We start from the raw sequence: 25,364 nt of genomic DNA on the forward strand, positions 1-25,364 counted from the left end.
ATAAAAATATAAAGATCTAGCTCCCACTGATGTCTGAAATTCCACCATCCGTAATTGATCCCTTTTGGTAAAGCACTGTTCTTTCTAGATAGCCTCTTATTAATTCATTCACTAAACGTTTATTGAGTATCTACTATGTCCCAAGTACTATTCTAGGTGTTAGAGATTTAGCAGTGAAGAGGACAAACAAAAATCCCTCCCTTCATAGAGCTTACATACTACTAAGGAAAACAGAAAAAATATACAGTATGTGAGATAGTGATTTTAAAAAATAATAAAGCAGAATAGGGGAATATGAGGTGCCAAGGTGGGGGGAGGGAATTATATTGGGTGGTCAGAGGAGGTTTACTTTTGAGCAAAGACCAGCAAGAAGAGAGAAGCCATACAGATATGAGGACAGACTCTACTAGTGCAGTGTCCCAAGGTGGGCACATGCCTGGCATATTTGAAAAACAGCACAGAAGCCAGTGTTGGCCAAGTGAACAAGTGGTAGTTGAGGTCAGGGAGGTATGGAGGCGAGAGGTGGTGGCAGAGATCCTGCTGGGCCCTGCAGGACACAGTAAAGACTTGGTTTTTACTCAGCAAAAGATAAGCACTCATGACAGGGCTTGAGCAGAGGAGTGACACAATCTAACTTTTGTTTTACAGTGATCACTCTGGATGCCATGTCAGGAATAGACTGAAAGGGCAAAGTCAGAAGGAGATAATAATAATCCAGACCAGAGAAGCAGTGAAGGTGATGAGAAATTGGTGGGATCCTGCATATATTTTGAATCCAACAGGATCTGCACACAGATCAGATGTGGGGTGTGAGAAAGTGAGTTATCAAGGTTTTGGCCAGGGCACCTGGAAGGATAGAGTTGCTATCACCTGAGATGAGGACTGGAAAGAAGGCTTGGGGGTCTGTGAAGGCCTGAACCTCCCAAGCCCTCCTTCCAGCTTCTCTGCCTGTGTCTAAAAGGCGGGGACACTGCCCCAACTGGATGGATGCTCACAGCTCCAGCCACGGTACTCAGGCTCCTCCAGGACAGCCAATCCCCACCCTGCAACTGTGGACCCCAAGGTAGCTTCCCTACCCCAGCCCAGTGGGTACCACCCTTATTCTCATATCCCTCAGGCAGTTGGAGATCACTCAGTGCTGGGAGCGGCTCCTTCCGCGGCTCCAAGGGCAGAGGAAGCAGATGGCAGGCATGCAGGCTGTGCTGAGCCTGCTGCAGGAAGTAGACTGCCTCCAACCAGCTCAGCCAGCTGCAGGTGGGCCCTGGACCAGCAGATCCCTGGGAAACACAGCAGGATGCGCCAGCCCTGGCGTTCACGGGGACCCAGCACTCTGGGACTTTAATGACCACTTGTCTGTCCCTGGCCAGGTGCTGGCCATCTCCATGGCCTGTGGGCAGCAGCTGGCAGAGGTAGTGGAGCTGCTTCAGGGGCATGACCTGCTGGAGGCCCAGATCTCGGCCCATGGCACCCACGTGAGCCATCCTGCCCACCAGACAATGAAGCTGGATTCTTCCCTGGGCACTAGTGTGGAAGTGCTGCAGGCCAAGGCCAGGGTGCTGGCCCAGCTCCACCAGAGCCTGGTGTCTCTTGCCAGGTCCCGGTAAGAGCTCACCTGAACTCCCCTACCCTCTCCAGAACTTTTCTGTAACCCAAATTACCCCCTGCCCAGCTTAAAACAGTGCTGCCTGGCAACTTCCTCTACACTGACCCTCATCCCCAAGGCCTCTGTCTCCTCTGTTGAGTCATCCAGGAAAAGGAAAACTCTTGTCTAAGGGGGAGTGTCTGGGCCTCCTGGGGAACCCCCTCCCCAAGCCCCCTCACTCCCCGAGCCCCTCTGTGGCCCTTGCTGTCCCTCAGGCGGGCCTTGCTGGAGCAGACCCTGCAGCGGGCAGAGCTCCTGCACAACTGTGAGGAGGAGGAAGCCTGGCTGAGGGAGCGGGGACAGCTGGTGGAGGATGCGGCCCTGGGCCCGGATCTCAGCCAGATCGCTGCGGCCCTGCAGCAACACGAGGTGCCCACTACCCTGCGCCCTGCCGGTTCCCCTCTCCCTGCCTTCCCGCCCTTCCCCTCGCCCAGCTTCCTGCTCTGCTATCTGCCAGGCCCTAGAAAACGAGCTCCGCCGCCACCAGGCCGTGTGCACTGATCTCGTGCGGAGGGGACGCGACCTGGGTGCACGCGGGCCCCGATCACGGCGGTGCAGGGCGCGCGGCAGAGGCTCTGGGCCCGGGCGGCGGGGCGCGCGGCTGCAGGCGGCCCTGCTCGTCCAGCAGGTAGCTGGGCGGCCGGGCGGGGAGTGCGGGGTCGGCCCGTGCCCAGCCTGCCCTCCTCAGTACTTCGCCGACGTGGCGGAGGCAGCCTTGTAGCTCCGGGAGCGGCGGTCAGCGCTGGAGAGCACGTCCTTTGGGCAGGACCAGGCAGCCGCTATGCCCTGCTGTGGCGCCACCTGCGGCTGGAGCGCGCAGTGCGCGCCTTTGGGGCCGAGCTGCGGCGATTGGACGAGCCCGCGGGGCGGCCGCAGCCCGGGCGTCGTCGCTCCTGGTGCGCGGGGACCGACCGGGCAGGGACCCAGACCCACGGGCCTCCGACATCACATGTGCGTGCTGTGCCCGCTCTCCCATGGTCACACAAAGGGTGGAAATGGGAGGGCATTTGTGGCCCCTGACCTGGCCTTCTCCTGGGCTTGGAGGTGCCCACCCCTCCTCACATCATCTCCCCTGTCGACCCGCCCACAGTGGAGTCCTGTCTGCTCACGGTTGGAGGCCATCGAAGTGTAGTTTGGCATTGCTCACTTCGCCCGCCAGTTCCCAGGCACTGATCAGTTTCCTCCAGGAGTGTCCCTTTACTTTCACCACCAGGCCTAAGGTGACCCTTCAGCCTTCAGCCCTATTTGGCTCTCTCTCCTGACTTGGCCTTTTTAGGTTTTGGGTGGCCTAATCACTACACCAGACTGCTTTCTGAACCCCCTCCCTCAGTTCACTGAGCCTCCAGTTTTAAAAGAAACACATACCTACCTGGTGGGCAGTTCGGTCCACCCTATGAGGGCTTGCAATTGTCTTTCAAGAAGCCATACATGTAGCTCAAGATGCGTAAATCACAGCCTTCAGACCCTGCACTCACATTTGGTCCCTCTACCCTCATCCCAAGGAAGTTCCATTTCCCAGATGCCCTCTCTCTGCCCAGCCATGTCCCATGCACCTGCAGAGCTCCAGCTCAGGTCCTCGTATCTTGGGAGGGGGCCTGGTGGAGTAGTCGGTAGCTGACTGGGGTTCTGGTCCTGACCACCAGGACCAGACTAACCAGGTCTGAAAAGTCTATGGTTCTAACCTAGCCGAGGTCGAGCTATCTCTTTTCCTTTGCATTTATTCCCTGGACCACATAATTCACAATTTTTGAAAATAGATCCACAGTGTGTTAGCAGTTGTCTGGTTTCCTCTACAGATGAGGAAACCAAGGTTCACAGAGGCCAAATTACTGCCCTCACGCCTGCTGGAGAGGCCTCCCAACTCCTGGTGCAGGGCTGTTTCCACCCCATCCCTCCCTGTGTGGCTATGATGTTTAACTCCAGCACTTAGTTATATTAACACACACTGCTTTTGGTATTGCCTTCCTCCTGTTCTGTGTGGCCTCCTTCACCAGTCTGAGCTAATTGTTTAACTGAATGAATAGGAGGTGCCTTATCCTTCTTTTGTGTCCTCTACTGCCCAGCCAGCCCTGGCATTGATAGAGAGGTTAGTCCTAGTCGCTGGCATTTCCAGACCCTTGCTTTGCCCAATGGGGGTGGTTGATACAGAAATGCCCCCTCTCCTGGGGGTGGGGAACAACTTTGGCAGCTAAGCAGAGCCTTCCCTCCTCCATACGGAGGGAGCCCCCTGAAGGCTGGAGCAGAGTTGATGGAGATGCGACTGGGAGACCTCAGGATGGGACCCAAATTTTAGCACTGCCGGGCAGCCAGTACCCCTGCCCTCTGGTCCAGATGAGCTTCATCTACAGAGGTATAAGACCAAAACCCCGTGTAGGAACCTTAACAGAGCATCACAAATTTATTCTGTGTGGCTCTCGGGGGCATCTGAAAACCGAAGGGAGGAAGTTAAGAAGAGGCCATTTTGGGCTCAGCAGAAAGGAAGATGTGAAGCTGCTCGAAATTCTGAGTCTTCCTTTGTTTTCTTCCCCTTTCCAGTCTTTCTCTGTGCCTATTCCTTTTCTTCAGCCTGGCTGCCATGGCTGTGTCTTACCCTTGCCCAGGGCCAGAGGCACAGAGGGACAGAGACCAGCTGCTCGTCCACCCCCATCGGGAGGGCCAGCCTGTGCTTCCCCCACCCCTCTCTGCCCCATCTCCTACCGCCAGAGCCACTCTGCCTCCCCCTCTGCAAATCCTACTCCCCCAGCCAGGCCCACTGAGGCCCACCTTGTCCATGAAATCTTTCCCAACAGCCCCAGACTGTTCTGGCCATTATTCCACCCTGGACACCCATAGTATTCATTTCACACAATGCACATTCTGCTTATCTGTGCACAGTCCCGGGAGGTGTCCCGTCAGCTCTAGGTCTGTGGGCTTGCAAGCCTGAGAAGATCGTAAGGCCCTGAACAGGAAGCTCTGACCCTCATCCTCTTCTCGCCCCCAGGGCTCCTGGCACAGGGCTGAGTAATAAATAATCCCCCGCCCATCCCCACTGGCCAGCTCCTGGGTGAAGAAGAGGAGCAGGACCAGCATAGCCCTCAGAACCTGTGCTCCCACAGGGACCCACTGCACCCAGCTCCCGGGAGAGAACCGGCAGCCCCTGCACCAGATGAGCCCCGACACCTGGGAGCTGAAGGACTGGGGGTGCTGCCCGGCCAGGTGCCCATCAGCTACATCATGGAACAAGAATCCCAGGTACAACCGCTGGCCCTACCCAGCCTAGCCTTCTGCTGCTTGCGGGGAGCCCCCTCCGGACATGCTGGCCTCTGTCCTGTCTGCACAGGTGGTGTCTGCCCTGAGCTCTCCGAAAGAAGGCCCAAGAAACCCAGGGGCCCCGCGTGAGGTTTCCTGCTACTCTGGCCCCCAGGGCACCCAGAAGATGGCCCTCCCAGATGAGCCTGACCCTGACTTTGACCCCAACACCATCCTCCAGACACAGGACCACTTGAGCCAGGACTATGAGGGCCTGCGGACCCTGGCAGAGGTAACGCTCCTTGTTCAAGAAACGTTCACAGAGCACCCACTCGGTGGTAGACCCTGAGCCATGAGCCCAGGGACAGAACAGTGACTGGACTTGCTCCCTGACCTTGGGGATCTTACGTCATGGCAGAGAAGATGTGAAACAAGTCATTAGATAGACGCGGGTGTGATGGGAGCGTGAGAGGGGAGCCCAGGTCAGGACGGGGAGTCAGGGAAGGCGTCGCTGAGGGAAAGACATTTAGGCAGAGACTTGAACAATGAGAAGCTGAGAGCAGGTGAGCCAGGGGGAGGGCAGGGGGAGATGGCAGGGAGGAGCGTTCTAGGCAGGACCTGTGCAAAGGCAGGAAAGAGGCCCAATGGAGGAATGAGGGCCAGGGTGCCTGGAGCACAGCGGTGAGGCCCAGGAGCGGCTAGAGGAGAGCCCAGAGAGGAGGGGGCCCGGGAGCGGGGTCAGGTCCCATGGGAGAAGCGTGGATTGTACCTAAGAGCCAAAGGACATGAGTAGGACAAGAGCAAAAGCACACATTCTGCCGGGGCCCTCTACCCTGTGCCACCTCTGACAGAGGGCACAGAGCCCAGCTGTGGGACAGGGACCATTTCTGGCCCTGGCCCTGGGCTCTGCTGGTTGGGAGGTGATGGGGGACCTGCTCTGAGCGCCCCGTGGCGGGCACTGACCCTCACCCCAGCCTCTGGGCCGGCCTCTCCTCAGCACCGCAGGGCCCGGCTGGAGGAGGTGGTGGCCCTGTTTGGCTTCTGTGGCTCCTGTGGGGAGCTGCAGTCCTGGCTGGCAAACCAGACAGGGCTGTTCCGAACACTGCCGCCCCAGGCCACAACTTGGAGGTCATGCAGCTCAAGTATGAGGTACAGTCCCCTTGGAGCCGGTTGGGGGGTCTTAGCTGCTTGGCCCTGCTGCCCCTCTTTATTCCTGCCCTGCTCCCTCCTCACCATGCTTCTGCCTCCCCCTTATCCACTCTCAGTGCTCCATGTTAGCCATGGTCCTGTCTGGGAGGAGGGAGGGAGGGAGGGAGCTGGCCTTGAATGTTTTTAAATTGAGGTCTAATTGGCATACAACACTATATTATTTCAGGTGTACAACGTAATAATTAGATGTTTGTATATTATTGCAAAATGCCTACAACAATAAATCTAGGTAACAACCATCACCATACCTACATAGTTACAGAATTATTTTTCTAGTGATGAGAACTTTTAAGACTTATTCTCTTAGCAACTTTCAAATATGCAATCTAGTATTATTAACTATAGTTGCCATGCTGTACATTACATCTCCATGACTTTTTATTTTATAACTGGAAGTTTGTACCTTTCGACTCCCTTCACCCATTTCACCCATTCGTTACTCCTCCCCTTTGGCAACCACCAATGTGTTCTCTGAATCTCTGAGCCTGTTGTTTTTTTTTTTTTTAGATCCCACATATAAGTAAGATCATATGGTATTTGTCTTTCTCCATCTGACTTATTTCACTTAGCATAATGCTGTCAAGGTCCATCCACATAGTCCTGAATGGCAAGATTTCATTCTTTTTTTATGGCTTAATAGTATTCCAGTGCAAGCGCGCACATGCATGCACACGCACGTGTGTGTATCACATTTTCTTTGTTCATTCATCCACTGATGGACACTTAGGTTGTTTCCATAATCTTGGCTATTATAAATAATGCTGCAATGAAGATAGGGGAGCATATATATTTTTGAGTTAGTATTTTCATTTTCTTCAGATAAATACCCAGAAGTGGAATTGCTGGATCATATGGTAGTTCTATTTTTAATTTTTTGAGGAACCTCCATACTATTTTTCATAGTGGTTGCACCAATTTACATTCACACCAACAATGCACAAGGGTTCCCTTTTCTCCACATCCTCGCCAACACTTGTTATTTCTTGTCTTTTTGATAATACCTATTCTAACAGGTATGAGGTGATATTTCATTGTGGTTTTAATTTGTATTTCCCTTATGATGGTGATATTGAGCATCTTTTCATGTAGCTCTTGGCCATCTGTATGTCTTCTTTGGAAAAATGTCTATTCAGAGCCTCTGCCCAGTTTTAAATTATATTATTATTATAATTTTTTTTTTTTGCAGTTGGGTTGTGTGAGTTCTTTATATATTTTGGATATTAACCCCTTATCAGATATATGATTCACAAATATTTTCTCCCATTCCATAGGTTGCCTTTTCATTTTGTTGATGGTTCCCTTTGCTAGGCAGAAACTTTTTAGTCTGATGTAGTACCACTTGTTTATTTTGCTTCTGTTGCTTTGCTTTTGGTGTCAAATCCAAAAAATCATCATCTGACTGATGTCATGGAGCTTACCCCACTATGTTTTCTTCTAGGAGTTTTATGATTTCAGGTCTTACATTCAAGACTTTAATCCATTTTGTGTTAATTTTTGTGTGTAGTGTAAGATAATGTTCCAGTTTCATTCTTTTGCAGGTGGCTGTCCAATTTTCCCAACACCATTTATGAAGAGACTGTCCTTTCCCCATTGTATAGTCTTGGCTCCTTTGTCATAAATTAATTGACCATGTATGCATGGGTTTATTTCTGGGCTCTCTATCTGCTCCATTGAGCTATGTGTCTGTTTTTATGCCAGTACCAGACTGTTTTGATTACTATGCCTTTGTAATATAGTTTGAAATCAAGGTACATGATACCTCCAGCTTTGTTCTTTCTCAAGATTGCTTTGGCTATTTGAGATCTTTTGTTGTTCCATACAAATTTTAGTCTTCCAATCTATGCACACAAAATATCTTTCCATTTATTTGTATCTTCTTCAATTTTTTTCATCAGTGTCTTATAGTTTTCAGTGTACGAATCTTTTGCCTCCTTGGTTAAATTTATTCCTAGGTATTTTATTCTTTTTGTTGTAATTGTAAATGGGACTGTTTTAATTTCTCTTTCTGATAGTTCATTATTAGTGTATAGAAAGTCAACAAATTTCTGTATATTGATTTTGTATACTACTTTACTGAATTCATTTATTAGTTCTAAGAGTTTTTTGGTGGAGTCTTTTGCATTTTCTGTATGTAAAATCATGTCATCTGCAAATAGTGACAGTTTTACTTCTTCCTGTCCAATTTGGATGCCTGGTCTTGAATTTTTAAAGGGCCCTCCCAGCCCTTTAAGGACACAGATCCCTGTCCTTCCAGAGGGATGCAGCTCAAACATCTCTGTAACAGCCCCTATCTGGGGTCATTCCTAGTCTTAAGGGAGGTGTGGGAAGAGAAAAGTCCCCTCAAGGCCTGGAATCTCTTTCCCCCAGAAATTCTTCACTGCCCTGGCTGTGGGAAGAGGCCTCTGGGCTGAGGTTAGCAGCTCCACTGAGCAGATGAAGCAGAGATGTCCTGGAGATTTCCCCAAAATCCAGCGACAGCAGGAGGAACTGAGCTGGAGGTGAGTATGAGGAGGGAGTGCAAGGTGAGGGGGGCAGCCTGGATGCAGTGCCCGGGCCTGAGTGCCTGCTCACCTGACCCCCAAGATGCCAGGAAGAAAGACTGGACATGTCAGAGGCAGAGAGGAGAGGGCGTGGGGATGGCCAGCCTGGCACCTTCTGTCATGCGAGCCTCCGGCCAAGACCCCAGGATGGACGGGGTGGTGTCCCTGTGACGTGACATCGCTGAGACAGCCCTGCTCCCTCTGTCCAGGTGGGAGCAGCTGGAGGCCCTGAAGAAAGAGAAGGAAACACAGCTGGCGTGCACCATGCATGTGTGCAGTTTTCTGCAGGAGTGTGGAACCACATGGGTCCAGTTGCAAGACATGATACTCCAGCTAGAAACCCTGGAGCCGGGGCACTTAGAGGACAGCCACCGCTGTCAAGTGAGCCAGCAGAAGATACTGGCGCGGGAGAGAGGCAAAGGGCCGCTAGCGAGTACGGCCTGGGTTCGGCACCGTGAAGGCCTGAGCAGGGTTCTGGAATGAGGAAGAGGACAGAAATTGAGGTGGGGAGGACAGGCAGGATGTGCTGTCCGAAGGGCAGGGCACAGGTTGGGGAACAGTATGAGAACGTGCTCATGGAGAAAGGGAGAGCCACATGTGCTTGCTGCCCCTAGGTAGAGGGTGAGGGGCCAGTTCAGAGTCGCCACCACTGGCCCTGGGGAGCACAGGCCCAGGCACTGGGCCCAGGGCGGGGCCCGGACTAGGCGGTGGGCCCTGTCTCACAGGGTCGAGGACCTGGGCCCCACAGAGGGCCAGTCCCTGCAGGGTCAGGTGGAGACGCCTCAGGGGCTGCTGGAGCGAGTGCAGGAGCAAGTGACCCAACAGTCCGGGGCCCAGGCCGAGGCACAGGCCCACCAGGGCTTCCTGCAGGGGAGCTGGCGGCTGCTGCGGTCAGGCGGTGTCTGGGCTCAGCTGCACAGCGAGGAAGAGGAGGTGGTGGACGTGGCCTCAGCCTAGCGGCTTCTGGCGGAGCACCAAGACCTGCTGGAGGAGATTCACCTAAAGCTGGAGAGGTCAGGATGGGGGCGGGTGGGGCGCCCTTCAGGCTGGCCTCGGCCGGTGGGGACGGGGTACCGGAAAGGGAGAGGCAGGAAGTGGCCAGTCACCCAGGGGAGTGGCCCAGGCTGGTGTCCGGCATGGTGCTTCAGGCAGATTTACAAAGACGGGGTGTAAGCAAGGACTGGTCAGGCATCTTGCATACTTTGGGGAGAGACCTAGGGCAGAGTCTGAGCTTCCTGGAGCGTTCTATCCAGTCCAGGCCTGGCCATACCCCATGCAGGTGAGCCTGGTAGATTGCTCTGTCAAGGTGGTCAAGCCTCCCCACCTATTCTGGGTAATGCAGACCCCACGGACCCCTGGAGTGAAATGGCTCAGCCCCCCGCCCCCCGGGAATAAGACACCCACCTCCTTAGTATGGTGATGCCTCCTCTCCTCCTACAGGGGTGGGTACAGTCTGCAGGCTGTGCCCCACGTGAAGGAGCCTGATGGGTGGCCAAGTGGGCACTGAAATCCAGCCCATCCCCTGCTCACTAGACTCCACTACCCGCTTCTGGGCTGCATCAGCTCAGAGAAGTGGAGCCTTTTCCTAATTCACACAAAGGTGTGGCCTGTTCCCAAGCTGTGAGCCCTGGGGGCGAACCCGGCAGAGAGGGGTGGGTGCCTTCCTAATCGCTCCAGGCTCCACCCAGGCTTGCGGTGGGCCCAGTCAGGCATGTAGGCAGTCTGAGTGATTTTTCTGGGTGTGCTGCCCCAGCACATCCACTTGCCTGGGCATCGTCATCAGCGTGGCCAGCTGGAGCAAAGGTGTGACATGCAGGGAGCAAGGGAACTAGTGAGTCCCAAGTACTGGGCTGGGCTTGTTACATTCAGTGTCTCACTAGTGGCCCAGGGCACAGCTGTCCCACAGGACAAGCAGACCCCTGGGCTCACCAGCCTCACACCCCTTCTGGTTACCCTTACATCAGAGCTCCAAGATGAATGATCCGTGGAGGTGAGAGGGGAGGAAGGTTGCCAAGGGGAGCAGACAGGGTTTCACCCTCTGCCTGTCGTCCTGGACAGGCTGCAGCAGCTGAAGGCTCAGGGCCAGCCCATGGCAGCCTTGGACTCCCCAGACTCCTGAGAGGCAGCCAGTATCCTGAGGCTCCTGGGCCAGCAAGGCAGGGAGTTGAAGGCAGCCTGGGAGCAAAGACAGCAGCGGCTGCAGGAGGGGTTGAAGTTGCAGAGGTTTTGTCGAGAAGTGGATGTTTTCACTGCCACCTGTGCCAACCACGAGACCTTCCTACAGCTGGACAGCCTCGTGGTATAGAGCTTGGGGTGTGCAGCTGGGATGCTCCTACCCCAGGAAGTAGGAGCTTAGAAGCCAGGCTGGGCGGGAGGCCACTGGGTCGGCGGTGGGTGAGATGGTGCTGACCCCCATCCTCCCGGCATGACCCCAGTCTCTGCATCTCCAGGAGGACGTGGGGGAGGCCCAGAGCCTGCTGCAGCGGCGCCAGGAGTTTGAGCGGCTCCTGGATGCCCTGGGCCCTCGAGCAGAGGATCTGCGAGCACGTGGCAAGAAGCTGGCTCAGAGCCAACACAAGTGAGCCTGGGCCTGACTGGGCAGTACCTGCAGAGCCCAGGTTTCTTTCTCAGCCTGCACAGACCTGAGGCTTGGAGAGTGCACGGGGAGTGGGGGGGACAGTGGGGTGCACCCTGGGCTGCGGTGTGTCCGACCTTCGGGGTGAGCCTCAGGCAGAGTGGAGCCTCCCCATATCCTCCCCCACTCTGCCTGCCCTCCCGGGTCCGAGAGCAGCTGCCGCGCATCCAGGCACAGTGGACCAGGCTCCAGGAGCGTGCGGCCTGGGTTCGGCAGCTGCTGGCTTCCCTCCAGCTCCAGGGGAGGGGCCGGCCCCGGTGCATGAGGCCTCCCTGGGAGGGATGCTTAAGAGTCCACTGCTGTACTAACAACTGTGTGCTATGTGGAGCACTTTAGTTTACAGAGCACTTTCCCACATGTTATGTCATTGACCTCCAAGCATCCCTTGTGAGATAGGCATTATGGCTCCGATTTTTCCAGATGAGGAAAACTGAGGCTCAGGCCACACTACTCAAAGGCAGAGCTGGGCCCGAAGCCTTGGCCTCTTGAATAACCCTCTCACCCTCCCTCAGCCGGCTGTTCCCCGCCCTCATGGCCTCTGGCCACACTCCAGGCTCTTGCACGGGCCATGGGCTCCAGCTGCAGATCTTGACTCTGTCAGATATTTGTTCTGCCACGATCGGGGCTCAGAGCCGGGCTAGTTCACAGGCCTCCCGGAGCTTAAGCCTGTTTGGAGACAGAGGACCGTCCATGATCTGATGCGGCTGGAGCAGTGGGGACCCGGCCAGATGCTTCTCTGATCTGGTGATCACGGTGATCTGGGCACAGAGCACCGTGAAGCCAGACCCTGATTCTCCAGGCCTCTTTCTGCTGTTTTCCCTGAGACATCTTTCTCCCCATCTTGGTTTCCCTGTCCATTCTTGGGAGCGGTAACCCCAGGCCCCACCTCTCCTGCACCCCGGGATTGGCTCTGCATCCTGCTCTTCCCCTCGGGGCGCCCTAAGACCCCTTTCCCTAGAGGTCCTCATACCAGCCCTCACCCCCACTCTGTGATACCCACTCTCCCCTGGTTCCTGGGCAGGAATGGAAGCAGGACGTGGCAGAGGTGATGCTGTGGATGGAGGAGAAGTGGCGGATGCTGGCAGACGAGCCATCCCGAGCCTGGCAACATCCTGCAGAAACTCAGGTGGAACAAAACAGCTGAGCGTGAGCTGGTGGCCACCCAGGGGCACGTGGAGGGCCTGCAGCAGGTGCGGGACACTGGACAGAGGGTGCAGGGCCTGCTCAGCTTCACGTTTCCGCTGCACAGCACATTTGCATGGAGCACAGTCACTGAAGGAAGAATCAACCTGTCTCCATGGAATTAGGATCCCCCAGTTTCCCCCTTCACTCAGCAGGCACCCCCTGGTCTTGGCACCCAAACTAGCCCAGAACGCTTCTGTCACCCCTTCCCCTCAGGTCTAAGAGGCAGCCTGCCGCCTCTGCCTGAATGCAGCCCTCCCACCAGCCATCCGGTGCCTGCTCACCCCATACTGTTCGCAGGCGTCAGAGGAAAGCACTCCCACCTCTGCCCACAGATTTAGGGCTACGCAGACAGCTCAAGCCCTTGTGGCGTGTGGCATGCAGCTCGCAGCCAGCCACCACCACTGCTGCCCCCTGGGCCCAGCCCGCCACGGCCCCTCCTGGTACCGGCAGCTCAACAAGACGCCCACTGCAGGTTGGGAGAGAGCTGTTGAGCAGCAGGCCCCGTGCCCAGGAGGACGCGCAGGCCGGGCTTCAGGGCCTGAGCAGCAAGTGGGAAGAGTTGAACCGCCAAATGGCAGAACATGGGAAGCAGCTCCGGCGGGCTCGGCAGCAGGACCAGCTCCTGGGGCTGCTGCAGGTTGGCTGAAGAGAGGGGCAGGACACAGGAGGGAGACCGAAGCTGGGCTGGGCTGGGAACAGACAGGACGGGAAGGAGGGGGAGGAGTCGGGGTGTTCTGCTGACTCTGGAGCGGCCCTGGGGAGTCCTGCAGCCTTTGGCGGCCTCTGGCCTATGGCCTGTTGACCCTGGCTTTACCCACCACTGGCCAATCCAGGATTGCGTCCTGTGTACCCATGTGTGCTCGGCACAACTTGAGTCCCCCGGAGAGGAAGAAGTGTGAGGGGATTGGGCTGTTCATGAGGCTCTGGGAGAAGGTGCGGGTTAGGAGTGGGAGAGGTCCCCAGAAGGCCATTGGTGAACTTGGTATGCTACTAGCACTGCAGCCTTAGAGCCCAAGAAGGGCCACTTGCCAGCCTGTATGTGGAGAGCCTAATGCAGCGCCCGGCGTCCCTCCACAGGAAGCCAAGGAGAAGATGGAGCAGCTAGAGGGGGCCCTGCAGAGTGCAGAAATGGGGCAGGACCCGGGCTCAAGCCGGGGGCTGCAGAGACAGCACCGTCAGCTGGAGGCCGAGAGCCAGGCACTGGCCAGCAAGATGGCTGCCCTCGTTCCCCAGGCCCACCAGGTGGTCAATACCCAGACCATCGTGGAGGAGACCCAGAAGTACCTCCAGAGGTACTCGCCTGCTCGTTCCGTCTCCACTCCATTGCGTGTAATTGCCACCATGTGAACCTGAGTGTGGTTTCACCCAGGGAGCCCAGCAGGGTGGCACCTACAGGCCCTGAGGTTGTCCAAGCCTCCTTCCCTTATGAGTAGAGTCATTCCCGTCAATAGAAATTGACTAGAGGCCAGACGAGACATTCAAGCAAGGCTTTACTGGGGCCCCTGCTGCAGCAGGCGGGGAGCGAGAACAAACAGCAGGTTCCCTTGTTTGCCTGCTCACTCAGTAGGGACGAGCTTTTCGGGCTGGAGCGGTGGCTTTGGTGTTTTGCCCACCCCTCTGGTGGTGGTGAGTGCAAAGGGCATGAGCTGTACCCTACTTCTGTCCCGACACCCTGTTTTTTTTGTTTTTAAATTATTATTTATTTATTTATTTATTTTTGGCTGTGTTGTGTCTTAGTTTCTGTGCGAGGGCTTTCTCCAGTTGCGGCAAGCGGGGGCCACTCTTCATCACGGTGCGCGGGCCTCTCACTAGCGTGGCCTCTCTTGTTGCGGAGCACAGGCTCCAGACACGCAGGCTCAGTAGTTGTGGCTCACGGGCCTAGTTGCTCCGCGGCATGTGGGATCCTCCCAGACCAGGGCTCGAACCCGTGTCCCCTGCATTGGCAGGCAGATTCTCAACCACTGCGCCACCAGGGAAGCCCCCGACACCCTGTTTTTGCTCTTGTTTTGGCTCTTCAGAAGTGGCAGTTGGGCTTTTTTGGTCTTTTTATATCTTCTGTCCAGAATTTGCCCCAACGGGGCATGCACGCAGTTATTTTTAGTCCCTTATAGTTTCTTTGTATTCTGTTGCTCCAGGAGATGTTTGTCCAGGTGCCAGCACTGCAGCAAATGGTCCCAGGTCCCAGCCTGTCTCAGCTGGGGTCTGGGCCCTCTCCAGCTGCCTCCCCATCATCGGATGAGGCTTCCCTAACCCCCACCTCTTTCTTCGTGGGTCCCTGGCTGGGCCAAGAAAAGGACTGAGCGTGATCCCTCACCTGTCCCCAGCATCCCCCATGTGCTCCCTCCACCCAGGTTCGAGTCCCTTCAGGGATGTCTGGCCGCCCGGCGACTGCAGCTGCAGGCCTCCGTTGAACTGTACCAGTTCCACCACCTGAGCGACATGGAGCTCACTTGGGTGGCAGAGCATACGCCTGCACCCAGCGCTGGCTCCGATAAATACTTGGATGGTGCCCACAGTCTTCTCCGCAAGCACGAGGTAATGGTCCTCATTTTCTCCCAGGATCCCTGATGTCCCTTTCCCAGACCCTAGACGCCCTCCACCGCTACTCAAGGGTGCCTGATTGCCCCCAGCCCTTCTCTGCCAGCAAGTTTTGCCATGACTGAGCCCTGGAGCCGCATCCACGGCTCTGTTCTGGGCACCCCATGGCTAAGGGAAGCCCAGAGGCGACAGCCCCTCGTGCTGTTCTGTGGCAGGAGCTCCGCGCGGAGGTGAAAGCCCACCAGGGACAGGTGCGACGGGTGCTGGGTTCCGGCCGCAGCCTTGCAGCCTCAGGGCGCCCCCAGGCCCAGCACATCGTGGAGCAGTGCCAGAAGCTGGAAGGCCGCTGGGCGGAGCCGGAGCAGGCCTGTGAGGCGCGGTAGCATGCAGAGGGCACGGGGTCAGGGGAAGTAGCCAAAGTCGGGCAGCCTCTGCGAGTGAGGTCTGCGGGACCTGGAACTCTCAGGAAGCTGGGTCAGTGGTGAGAACTCTGGGCCCGGAGCTGCTGGGTCCCCATGGGCAAAGAAACCTCTTTTTGCTGCCTGCTGGAGAGCAGTGGCGTGATGTCCCCAAGGGGTGATGGCGGGTCCCATCTGAGATCGTCAAGGTGAGTTGGCACCATTCTTTTTTTTTTTTTTTTTAAATCAAATGGCAAAAAAATTTATCGTATACTTATAAACTTTGTAAGAGGGTTGATCTTATGTCAAGTGTTCTTTTTTTTTTTTTTTTAATCAGTCATCAATTTTATACACATCACTGTATACATGTCAATCCCAATCGCCCAATTCAGCACACCACCATCGCCACCCCACCGCAGTTTTCCCCCCTTGGATGGTATTTCCTGGACGTATCAGAGCTGGAGGACTGAGTGGAGGAGAAGTGGCCTCTGGTGAGCAGTCAGGACTGTGGCGGGGATGAGACAGCCACGGTCAGGCTCATCAAGAAGCACGAGGTAATGTGTCCTGAGCATCTCCCACATGGTCTGGACTGGGGTGATGATGGGCCATGAGGAAGGGGTCTGTCACACGCCCAAAGGGCACATCCTGCTTCTCGGAGGCACAGAGCCCTGCTCTTTCTTCCTGAAGACTGTGAGCCCCTTCCCCACCCCCACCCAAATCCTGCAGGGCCCCCTGCTCACCCCCAGTTCCCCACCCCTTCTTCAGACACCACCCCTTCAAAGAGCCCATCCCCCTTCTTTTGTCTCTGTAGTGGTCCACACTCCTGTGGCCTCAGGATTTCTCTGCCTTCTCTTCTTGCTTCTTCTCCTCCCCCTGGCACTTTTCTCCTCTCTTGGGGGGGTCACCTGTTCCAGCCCTCCCCACGTCTTCCACAGCCTTCTTCCTCCCACACGTTGAATACCATGCTTTGAGTTAACCAAACACCGTGCCTGAAACCTACCTCATGAGCATCCCTGATTAAAGCGAGGGAGGCCTGGAGCCCCCTCCTCCTTCCTGCAATCTGTCTCTCAGAACCACAAGCCCTGAGCCCCACAGCAATCCTGGTTCCTCTCGTCACTGAAGTGTCCTGCTGTCTGGGCGTTTTGTCTACATAGCCCTAGTGGTCAGTGTTTCAGGGTCCTGACTGAGGACTTTCAGGGAGCCATTCCTTAGGGGCGTGCCTGTAGCCATGGCCTCATGGAGCTTCAGCGTCCCAGGCATCCTGGGCAGCTCGCTTAACTCCATCCATTTTTTATACTGCGATGCTGGGGCCAGTACCATGCCCCCTGTGGCCTCTCTTCCTTGGCCCAGAAGACCCATCATTCACCCTTCCCTGCTAAATAGTGAGCCCTCTGTGGGCACAGACTGGGTCTTCACTTTCATGGAACAGTAAGGAACCCCATCACTGTTGGGTAGGTGGATGACAGGTGCGTGAGTGAGCGGATGGGTTGGGGTGGGTGGATGAGTAGAAGGAGGAGAAGGATGGGTGTGCGATCAATGGGTGAATGGACAGGAGGGTGGGTAGATGAATAGATGAATGAGTCACCCAGTCTGAGCCTTGCGTGCTGGCAGGCCCTGCAACAGGAACTGGCTCTTATTGGAGCTCCATGGAGGAGCTTGACCAGAGAGCCCAAACCCTCACTGGCCCCGAGGCCCCTATGCAGCTGGGCGTGGTGCAGGAGAGGCTCTGGGAGCGGCTGCGGGCACTGCAGGAGTTGGCAGCCACACGGTGAGGGGCGCTGTACCCCTCCCCAGGTTTAGGGGGCCTAGCCACGGTTGGCTGTTTCCATACCATAACCCTGAGTTGGGAGGAGCCCGTGACCCCAGGCCCACAGAGATGGCAGATGGTTCCTTGCTGTGTGCTGCTCCCCTCTTTCTGTAAATTCCTCAGGGAGGGCCCACTGGGCAGGAACTTGGACCCCCAGCTCCTGGCTCCCCATCTCTTCCCCACATCCACACCCTCACCTGCCCTATTCTGGCCTTCTTATGTTTACTTCTCCCTGAATCCAGAGCCTCAAGCTTGGGCAGAGACCATGAATAACCTCCTCCTTCAGGTCACCTGTTTTGGCTGGGCCAGCTGTCCCCAGGGGGGTGGGCAGCTAACTTCTGGGGAACCACGGGCTATCCCCACAGGGAGCGGGAGCTGGAGGGGACCCTGAAGATGCACGAGTTCACGAGGGAGGCCGAGGACCTGCAGGGCCAGCCGGCCAGCCAGAAGCAGGCAGTCAGAGGAGGAGAGAGCCTTGGGGAGGACTACCAGGACGCTCTGGTGAGAAGAGGCTGGGGGCAGGGAGGAAGCCCCGAGGCAGGGCGCTGGGGGCAGGCGGCTGGCTGGGCTGTGTGGAGAAGGGGGCCCTGGGTCATGAGCCCTGGCTGAGGACAGGCCCTCTGGGTAGAGTGGGCAGGCCCTGCGGCCATCCAACCCCCCGTGGTCCAGATGTCACTGAGGTGCCTCACTCCCCAGGCTGCTTGCTGTCTCACCAGCTAGGGGCCACTCTGTCACCTACTCCCCTCTCCCCTCAGCGCTTCTGCACCAAGTTTGTAAAGTTTCAGCACCAAGTAGAGATGGGGGGCCAACGGGTGGCAACCCGCCAGCAGCTGGCAGAGAGCCTGCTAGAATGTGGGCACAGCGCTGCCCCTCAAGGCCCATCAGATGCAGCAGGATCTGCAGTGAGTGCCCAGCGGACCCAGGGCATGGGTTTGGGGGAGGGTGCTGGGCAGGCAGGTCCTGGACTGTTAGAGGGCACGTGCTCCCGGGGCCACACTGGCTCTGTCTGCACCTGAGGTGTCGGGAAAGGGGAATGCTTCCAGGGAAGCCAAGCCTGCCACGGGTGCAGGTCAGAGAGTCCTGCCCAGACCCCCAGGGACACTTTTCCAAACCTCTGGCTCCCAGGACTTGGAGGAGGGGCTGTGGGAACACTGCCTAGCTGCCCACTGGCTGGTTTGGATCCTCCCCCAACCTGTGAGCTTTGAGGCAAGGTCATCCTCATTCATAACCCCTAGCGCAGAGCCTGACCCAGCCTTAGGAGCTCAGGGAGAGTTTACTGAGTTAAATGAAGAATGGAGAGGAACGATTGTAATCTGATTGACTTATTGAGACTCGAAGGCACAAGATGTAAGGAGTATCAAAGAGCACAGGAATCAGTTAAGTGCTGAGCGTGACAACAGCAAAGGACTGAATTCAAAGCAAAGCTAGAAAGAGAGGCTCCAGGGCCAGGGCCAGACAGGAGAGGGGGTTAAGAAGGGGAGATTTGGGCCAGTCCTGGATGCAGCCCAGAGAGCAGGAGGGCTGACCAGCCTAGCAGAGGGGGCGGAACGAAGTGCTGGGTGAATAGCTGATCTGCTGCCCGTCTCCCGCACGCCTGTGGGCAGGGCTGCCCGGTTGGAGCTGTGGGTGCTGACTCAGGCCGCCTGCTCCAAGATGCTGAGATCACCCTCAAAGTTCACAGAGGTCTGTTGGAAGCCCTCACCCAGGTCCAGGTGTGAGCCCAGGAGGAGGAAGGGGGTTCTTTCTAGAAGTGGATCAGCGCCCCACCCTCCAGTCCTGATCCCCTTGGCCATCTCCTTTCCTCAGGAGAAAGCCATAAGCCTCCCCTGTGGTGTGGCCCGGGACCTGTGTGGGCTGGGGGCCCAGCTGAGGAGACACGAGGGGCTGGAGCGTGAACTCGTGGGCACTGAGCGGCAGACGAGCCCAGGTCTGGCTGCCTCTCCCCCGCAGGCCGCCTCAGGCCTGCCCATCTTCTCTCTAGCTTTTCCCCGCTCTCGGGGCCGCCCGTCAGGCCCATTGTGCATGGAGGGCAGGGCCCCAGGAGGGAGCCGTGAGATAGGCAGGCCCTTCAGCCTCTAGGAGGACACGACCCTTCCCTCCCTATCACTACCCTGCCCCCAGCTGCAGGAGCTGCTGGAGACTGGAGGGACGGTGCAGAAGCTGGGGCCCCAAGCGGTGCAGCAGAGGCAGCGGGCCCTGGTGCAGGCTTGGGAGACCCTGAAGCTGCACGTGGAGCAGCACCGGGTCCAGCTGGAGTGGGCATGGCTCCTGGCCCGCTTCCATGCAGCGGTGAGGGCTCTTCCCTCCCCGGGCTCTGTGTGTGTGTGTGTGTGTGTTGTACCGTGAGTGTGCATGCACTAATGAGACCTGGAGGGAAGGTGAGTGGGGACACGAGGAGGAAGAGCACTGGGCATGTGCGGGTGTCCGTCTGGCCAGGCAGAGGGCTGAGCGCGGGGGACGCAGCGGTGACTCCTTAGGTTTGGGTCAACACCAGCCCAGGTGAGTGACAGTGCAGTTAGGAGGCAGGGGTCCCAGCCAGAGCTCAGGAGGAGAAACAGCCCAGGAAAGCCCATAACTGGAGATCTGAATGTCCTAGACGGTGACCTCTGGATCAGCCGGCATCTTTTTAACATCTGTGTTTAGCTCTCTGCTAGGAGCTGTGAGTGGGGAGAGGAGGTGATATGGAGCCTGTGAAAGATGGAATCACTGCCGTCAGGGAGCCTATCTAGCTGGGGGGGGATGAGCCTAATACCCCAGAGAGTTAGATTGGGACAGTGGGCCCTGGCTGTGGGTGTCCTAGGAGTCCCCTTATCCCAGTGCCTGATAGACAGGGAGACCCAAACTATAACACAGCAAAAAGGCTTGAGTTTAGAGACCCAACTCTGCCACTTTCTAGCAGCATGGGCTCGAGCAAGGCACTTACCCCTAGCTTGTTACCCACTGTGTGTGAGCGTCTGAAGGTTACAAAACTCCCTCACACACGATGTACAATTTACCTTTCTTCATCTGTGCAATGAGGTGTTGGGACAAGGATCCAAGGCCGCTCCAGCTCTAACATGTGTTTGTACACAAATCAACAGAAGAGTGTTTGTAAGTATTAAACTGGAGATTCAGAGGACAAGGCAAGCAGTGAGATGTCAGGAGGTCAGGGGGGCAGGGAAGGCTTCACAAGGCAAAGAAGGCCTTGGCCCTTGATGAACACGTGAGCTTGGAAGGGATGGAAGGAAGGAGAAGAACTTCTAAGCAAGAGGGGCAAGGGAAAGCCTAGGGTGGAGAGAAGTCATGGGCAGGGCGAGGAGGAGGCTGGTCTGGCACCTGTGGAAGTTTAGTAGACCTGGGGGGATTGGGTTGGACAACAACGGAGCAACGAGGTGACCACAGGCCTCATGAACCTCACCTGGGCTCTGATCTGGGACAGCTCGGGGCCGCTTCAGTGTGTGAGTGGATCCAGGCCGGCTGCGGTTGTGCCTCAGAGGCTGGTTCTCTGCTGCCCAGCTCAGCCCTCACCCAACTCCCTCCTTCCGTCTCCTTGGGATCCAGGTGCGGGACTGCACCTCCTGGGCGCCTGTGTGTGACAGGAGCTGCAGGTGGAGGAGATCTCCCAGGAGCCCGGCAGTGGCCCGCTGAAGCTCAGCGCCCACCAACAGCTTCGGGCAGTGCCGGAGGCCCAGGAGGAGCTGCACCAGCAGGCTGCCCAGGTGGCCAGCAGGCACTTTTGGCTGCAGGGACATCCATCAAGGAGGTGGGCCCCCCTTTCCTGGTCCCCCCCAGCCTACCCCGACTGAGCCTGTGCCTACCCCACTGCGCCACGCCGGCCTCTCCTCAGAGGCTTCCCTTGGGACCCGCTTCCATCTCGTCCATGCGGCTCTCCCGAGTGCAGGCTCTCCACATGCTCATGCCCAGGTCCAGGAAGGGCTGCAAGTCCTGCGGCACAAACAGGAGCAGGTGTTCCAGGCCTGGAGCAGAAACAGGAGAGGCTGCAGGCCAGGCACCGGGAGCTGCTCTTCCTCAGAAAGTGCGGCCACCTGGACGAGACCCTCACGGCCCGGGAGGCAGGTGCCCTCACCCCATAGCCTCCTAGCACTCCCTCTTTTCCCCTCTGCCCTCTCCCCCACTCGCTCTCTTGCTCCCTGGGGCTCTGGCCCTTTCCCTGATGTGGAGCCCAGAGGCTGTGCACTGCTTTGACACAGACGGCTGCAAATGGGGGTGAGGGGCTGGCTGTCTGGACAGTCCCTGATGGCCTCTTTGACTTTTCCGTGGGCTGAGCCACGTCTTCCGGAGAACCAGTGCCCTGGGGAGCTCCGTGGAACAGGTGGAGCAGGTGATTCGCAAGCATGAGACATTCCAGAAGGTGCTGACTGCCCAGGACGAGAAGGTAATGGGTTTGGGGGATCCTGGGCGTGGTCAAGGTGGGGTGGTCGGAGTCTGGGAACTTGGAGAGTTCTGAATGGGGGACGTGGGTGCTCAGTGTGTACCCACAGGTAATGCTGATGTACGGGGGTGGCCTGAGGGGCTAGGGGTGCCTGGCTGGGGCTGACTGAGCAGAGTAGGACGTGTGGCTCAGGAGGGCCTGGGATGGGGTGGGCCACACTGCAGGGACACAGGGGCCACATGGCTCCAGATCACGTAGTCACAGGGGAGCGGAGTGGGGGCAGTGGGGGGAGAGCTGGGGGCTGGTTCTGGCTTGCTGGGAGGACCAGCCAGCCTTGGGCCATGCAGGGCTGAAGGCGGGGCTCCCCTGTGGGCCAGCCCCTGCTCCAGCCTCCCCGAATGAGGAACCGAGAGCTGAGTTCCCCCCAGCCCCACCCCACCCACCGGAGGCGGCTCTGTGTGAGCAGGTGAAGATGCTCGGGGGCCCCAGGGTGCAGGACCTGCTCTGCACCATGCTAGGGCGCCGGGCTCGGGTGAAGGAACTGGCCGAGATGACTGCCTTCATCAGGGCCGCCATCCAGGTCAGAGGGCCTCTCCAGCCCAGCACCTTCCACTTGGGCCACATTTGCCAGTTTACAGATGACGTCCACCTTCACGGGCTCGTTCAGGCCTCGCCACAGCCCTGTGATGAGGATACTAAGTTTGGAGAGTTAAATGGCTTTCCCAGAGGCCATGCTGGAGACCAGACGTTTGATTTGAAGACCCTGTATGTGGAGACCCCGCTGCTTCCTAAGCTCTCACAGAGCCAGGGCAAAGAGAGGCATTGGGTGGGAGCAGAGAAGTCCAGGGCCCCGGGGCAGGCGAGCCTCACCTCCAAAATGAGGTCCCACCCAAGCCAGCCCCTGGCCAGCCCCTTTGTGTGGCCGAGGGGCCATCTGGGCCTGGGGCTGTCTTCCTGGGCTCAGACCACTGGATCTTATTTCCCAGGCACTGCCCAGCCCCACCCTTGGGCCAGCACTCAGCTACCTGGGCACAGCTGAGGGCAGACGTGTGGGACGTCTCTGTGGACGAGGCAGCATCAGCATCATGAGATTCATGTCCCGCCCCCACCAGGCCAAGGACAGGATCCAGGAGTGACTCCAGCAGCTGAAAGAACCAGTCCCTCCTGGGGACCTGAAAGATAAGTTGAGGCACGTGCAGAAACACCAGGCCTTCGAGGCTGAGGTCCAGGCCCATGAGGAGATCATAACCTCTGTTGCCAAGGTAACAGCCAGGCCCTCAGCCCCAACCCTGCCCCAAAGTGAGGACGCCAGGATGGCCAAGGCGAAAGGTCTGAGGCAGGGGGAGCCTGTGATGGAGAAAAAGCAGGAGAGAGAGCAACAGGCACCATCTCCTGGTGTCCCCTCTCTCCCCAGGGGGGCGAGGCTCTCCTAGCACAGAGCCACCCTCTGGTGGGAGAGGTCTCCCAGAGGCTGCAGGCACCGAGAAAAGCTGAAGCAGGCGGTGGCTCTCCGGGGCCAGGACCTGGAGGACAAGCGGAACTTCCTGGAGTTCCTGCAGAGAGCGGACATTGCAGAGGCCTGGATCCAGGAGATGGTGAGACCCAGCTGGGCAGGGACAGAGCTGGGGGTGGGACGCGGGACTGACAGATGCGGGAGGGAGCCCCGGCAGGAAGTTCCCAAAGTCACCACCTGCCCCAACACTGCCCCAGCAGCTGGGTGCCTGGGGGCTGGGTGCACCCAGGGCTGGGCGCTCAGAGTGCAGCCTTCTTGACCCGCGGCCTCCACAGGAGGTGATGGTGAACATCGGCGACCTGGGCCAGGACCTTGAGCACAGCCTGCAGCTCCACAGGCGGCTCCGCAAGCTCCGAGGAGTCAGGGCCGGGGTAAGGTGGCCCTGCCAGTGCATCCCACATTGGGAAGCAGTGACCGCGCATGGGCTCTGGAGCCAGATGTGGGCCCTCATGTCAGCTCCGCGCTTAAGACCGGAACTCACTTAGGCAGGCTCCCTCACCTCACCAAGCCTTAGTTTCTTCATCTTTAAAATGGGGATACCGCTTACCTCATAGGTAAGAGAGCATATACGTATGGTGGTGGTTACAGGAATCTATACATGTGATAAAACTGCCTAGAACTATACCTTCCCACACACACACACAGGTGCATGCATGTAAAAGCTGCTGAACTCTGAATAAAGTCTATAGTCTAGTTAACAGTTATACCAAAGTCAGTGTCCTGGTTTTCATATTGCACTATAGTTATGTAAGATGTTACCATCAGGGGAAGCTGGGGGAAGGGTACATGGGCCTTCATTACACACTTGTGCAATTTCCTGTGCATCTATGATTATTTCAAAATTTTTTTTAAAAAATGCATGTACGCCTGGGTGTAGCAGATAATCAATAAACTGCAGTTGCTCGGAACTCTGCATCTCCTCCCCACCCCCTACTCATACACACACCAAAATCAATTTCTCTTATGCGGTATAGAGGAAAGAAATTAGCCAAGTGCATTCACAATCATGTATTAAGAGCCCAGACATGCTAACTTCACCCCCTGAAGTAAGTATATGACTTTTTAAAGAGGCTGCAGTGCTCCAATCTAAGATGGCCTTTACTAACGGTGGAATTTCACAGCCACTGTGCCAGATGCTGTAGGAGAAAGAGTGTTAGATAGACTTGAGGAGTTGGGTTTGAGTCCTGGCTCTGCCATAAATTCACCAGGTTAGTCTCTGAGCTCTGCTCCAGCTTCTATAAAAGAGAGAAATCCCCTTCCCTGCGAACCTATGAGACACCTATTGGGAAGCGCTTTGGAAATGTAGACCAGTGCAAGGCGCTTTTACTGGGGCAGGACACCTGCAGTCCATCCACTGTCAGGGACCCCAGCCCCGTGTAGCCGTGAACCCCACCCAGTGTCTAAGCAGTGGCAGCCTCAGCCCAGTGACTCCCAGGGACAGGGACACCCAAACCTAAGGAGGCTGGCACTCACCATTTCATTCAACCCCTTACTTTGCTTTTCTTATCCTGAGAAGCTGCATTTTAACTTTAAAAGCTTCTGTTCATCAGTGCGTGCCTGCCCTCCCGCTCCTGCCTGGTCCCGACCTGGGGAGCAGATTTCCTAGCCTTAGAGATGACCCTGGGCTACAGGCCCCAGGTGCATCTCGCTCAGTGCACCTGGCATGGGATGGGTTGGCCACGGCAGAGGAAGCAGCTGCCTCCACTCCCCAAACGTGCAGTTCCTCGAGCTCTCTCAGGCCCGAGCACACTCTCCAAGTGTTGACGCAGTGCAGAGAAGGAGCTCGGAGCAGGTGCCACAGATGCCCTCCCCCTGCACCCCCATAGGACACGGTGGATGATGCCCACATCAGGAGCATCAATGACTTGTCCCTGCAGTTCAAGAACCAGGACCCTGAGCAACTCAAGACCACCTGCCAGCGGTGACAGCAGCTCAACAACAGGCCAGTCCCAGAGCCGGGAGCAGTGGGGCTGGGAGAGGGAGCTGGAGGGTCACCTCAGACTCAGCCTTACACCCTCTCCATCAGGTGGAACGGTTTCCATGGCAACCTGCTCTGGTACCAACGGCAGCTTGAAGGGGCCCTGGAGATACACACGTTGTCCCAAAAGCTGGATGACCTCACTCAGCAGATCGGGGAGGAGGTGAGCAGTGGAACTGCTGATGCAGCCAGGGAGCCAGCGCGTCCCACCCCTCACCCGCCTCTCCTCTTCAGCTCGGTACCTGGAGGCAGGTCCCATCAGGCGGCCGTCCGAGGGTCTGCCAGCGGTTCTCAGGGTCAACTCCGGACCTAGAAGCCC

General features: G+C 57.0%; 1 protein-coding gene across 1 annotated transcript in view; it reads left to right on the forward strand.

The window, feature by feature from the left end:
• The window catches only part of SPTBN5 (spectrin beta, non-erythrocytic 5), a 52,450-nt gene that overhangs the window by 7,841 nt on the left and 19,245 nt on the right, over positions 1-25,364 (forward strand). The window contains 46 exon segments of the mRNA XM_061181455.1: positions 1,118-1,225; positions 1,227-1,254; positions 1,368-1,600; positions 1,858-2,011; positions 2,100-2,270; positions 2,331-2,421; positions 2,424-2,542; positions 4,962-5,162; positions 5,868-5,985; positions 5,988-6,019; positions 8,447-8,577; positions 8,829-9,068; positions 9,345-9,632; positions 10,678-10,918; positions 11,070-11,197; positions 11,356-11,490; positions 12,272-12,355; positions 12,357-12,444; positions 12,912-13,076; positions 13,517-13,731; positions 14,791-14,974; positions 15,193-15,356; positions 15,465-15,584; positions 15,713-15,929; positions 16,987-17,005; positions 17,008-17,143; positions 17,548-17,683; positions 17,938-18,057; positions 18,059-18,084; positions 18,787-18,821; positions 18,824-18,894; positions 18,989-19,095; positions 19,300-19,471; positions 20,723-20,747; positions 20,750-20,878; positions 20,881-20,924; positions 21,086-21,140; positions 21,143-21,234; positions 21,453-21,557; positions 22,003-22,134; positions 22,667-22,816; positions 22,969-23,030; positions 23,032-23,149; positions 23,343-23,438; positions 24,894-25,009; positions 25,094-25,208. Of these exon segments, the coding sequence (XP_061037438.1) occupies positions 1,118-1,225; positions 1,227-1,254; positions 1,368-1,600; positions 1,858-2,011; positions 2,100-2,270; positions 2,331-2,421; positions 2,424-2,542; positions 4,962-5,162; positions 5,868-5,985; positions 5,988-6,019; positions 8,447-8,577; positions 8,829-9,068; positions 9,345-9,632; positions 10,678-10,918; positions 11,070-11,197; positions 11,356-11,490; positions 12,272-12,355; positions 12,357-12,444; positions 12,912-13,076; positions 13,517-13,731; positions 14,791-14,974; positions 15,193-15,356; positions 15,465-15,584; positions 15,713-15,929; positions 16,987-17,005; positions 17,008-17,143; positions 17,548-17,683; positions 17,938-18,057; positions 18,059-18,084; positions 18,787-18,821; positions 18,824-18,894; positions 18,989-19,095; positions 19,300-19,471; positions 20,723-20,747; positions 20,750-20,878; positions 20,881-20,924; positions 21,086-21,140; positions 21,143-21,234; positions 21,453-21,557; positions 22,003-22,134; positions 22,667-22,816; positions 22,969-23,030; positions 23,032-23,149; positions 23,343-23,438; positions 24,894-25,009; positions 25,094-25,208 (5,716 nt within the window).

Source organism: Eubalaena glacialis, chromosome 2 (assembly GCF_028564815.1).
Source record: "Eubalaena glacialis isolate mEubGla1 chromosome 2, mEubGla1.1.hap2.+ XY, whole genome shotgun sequence".
Lineage (NCBI taxonomy): Eukaryota > Metazoa > Chordata > Mammalia > Artiodactyla > Balaenidae > Eubalaena > Eubalaena glacialis.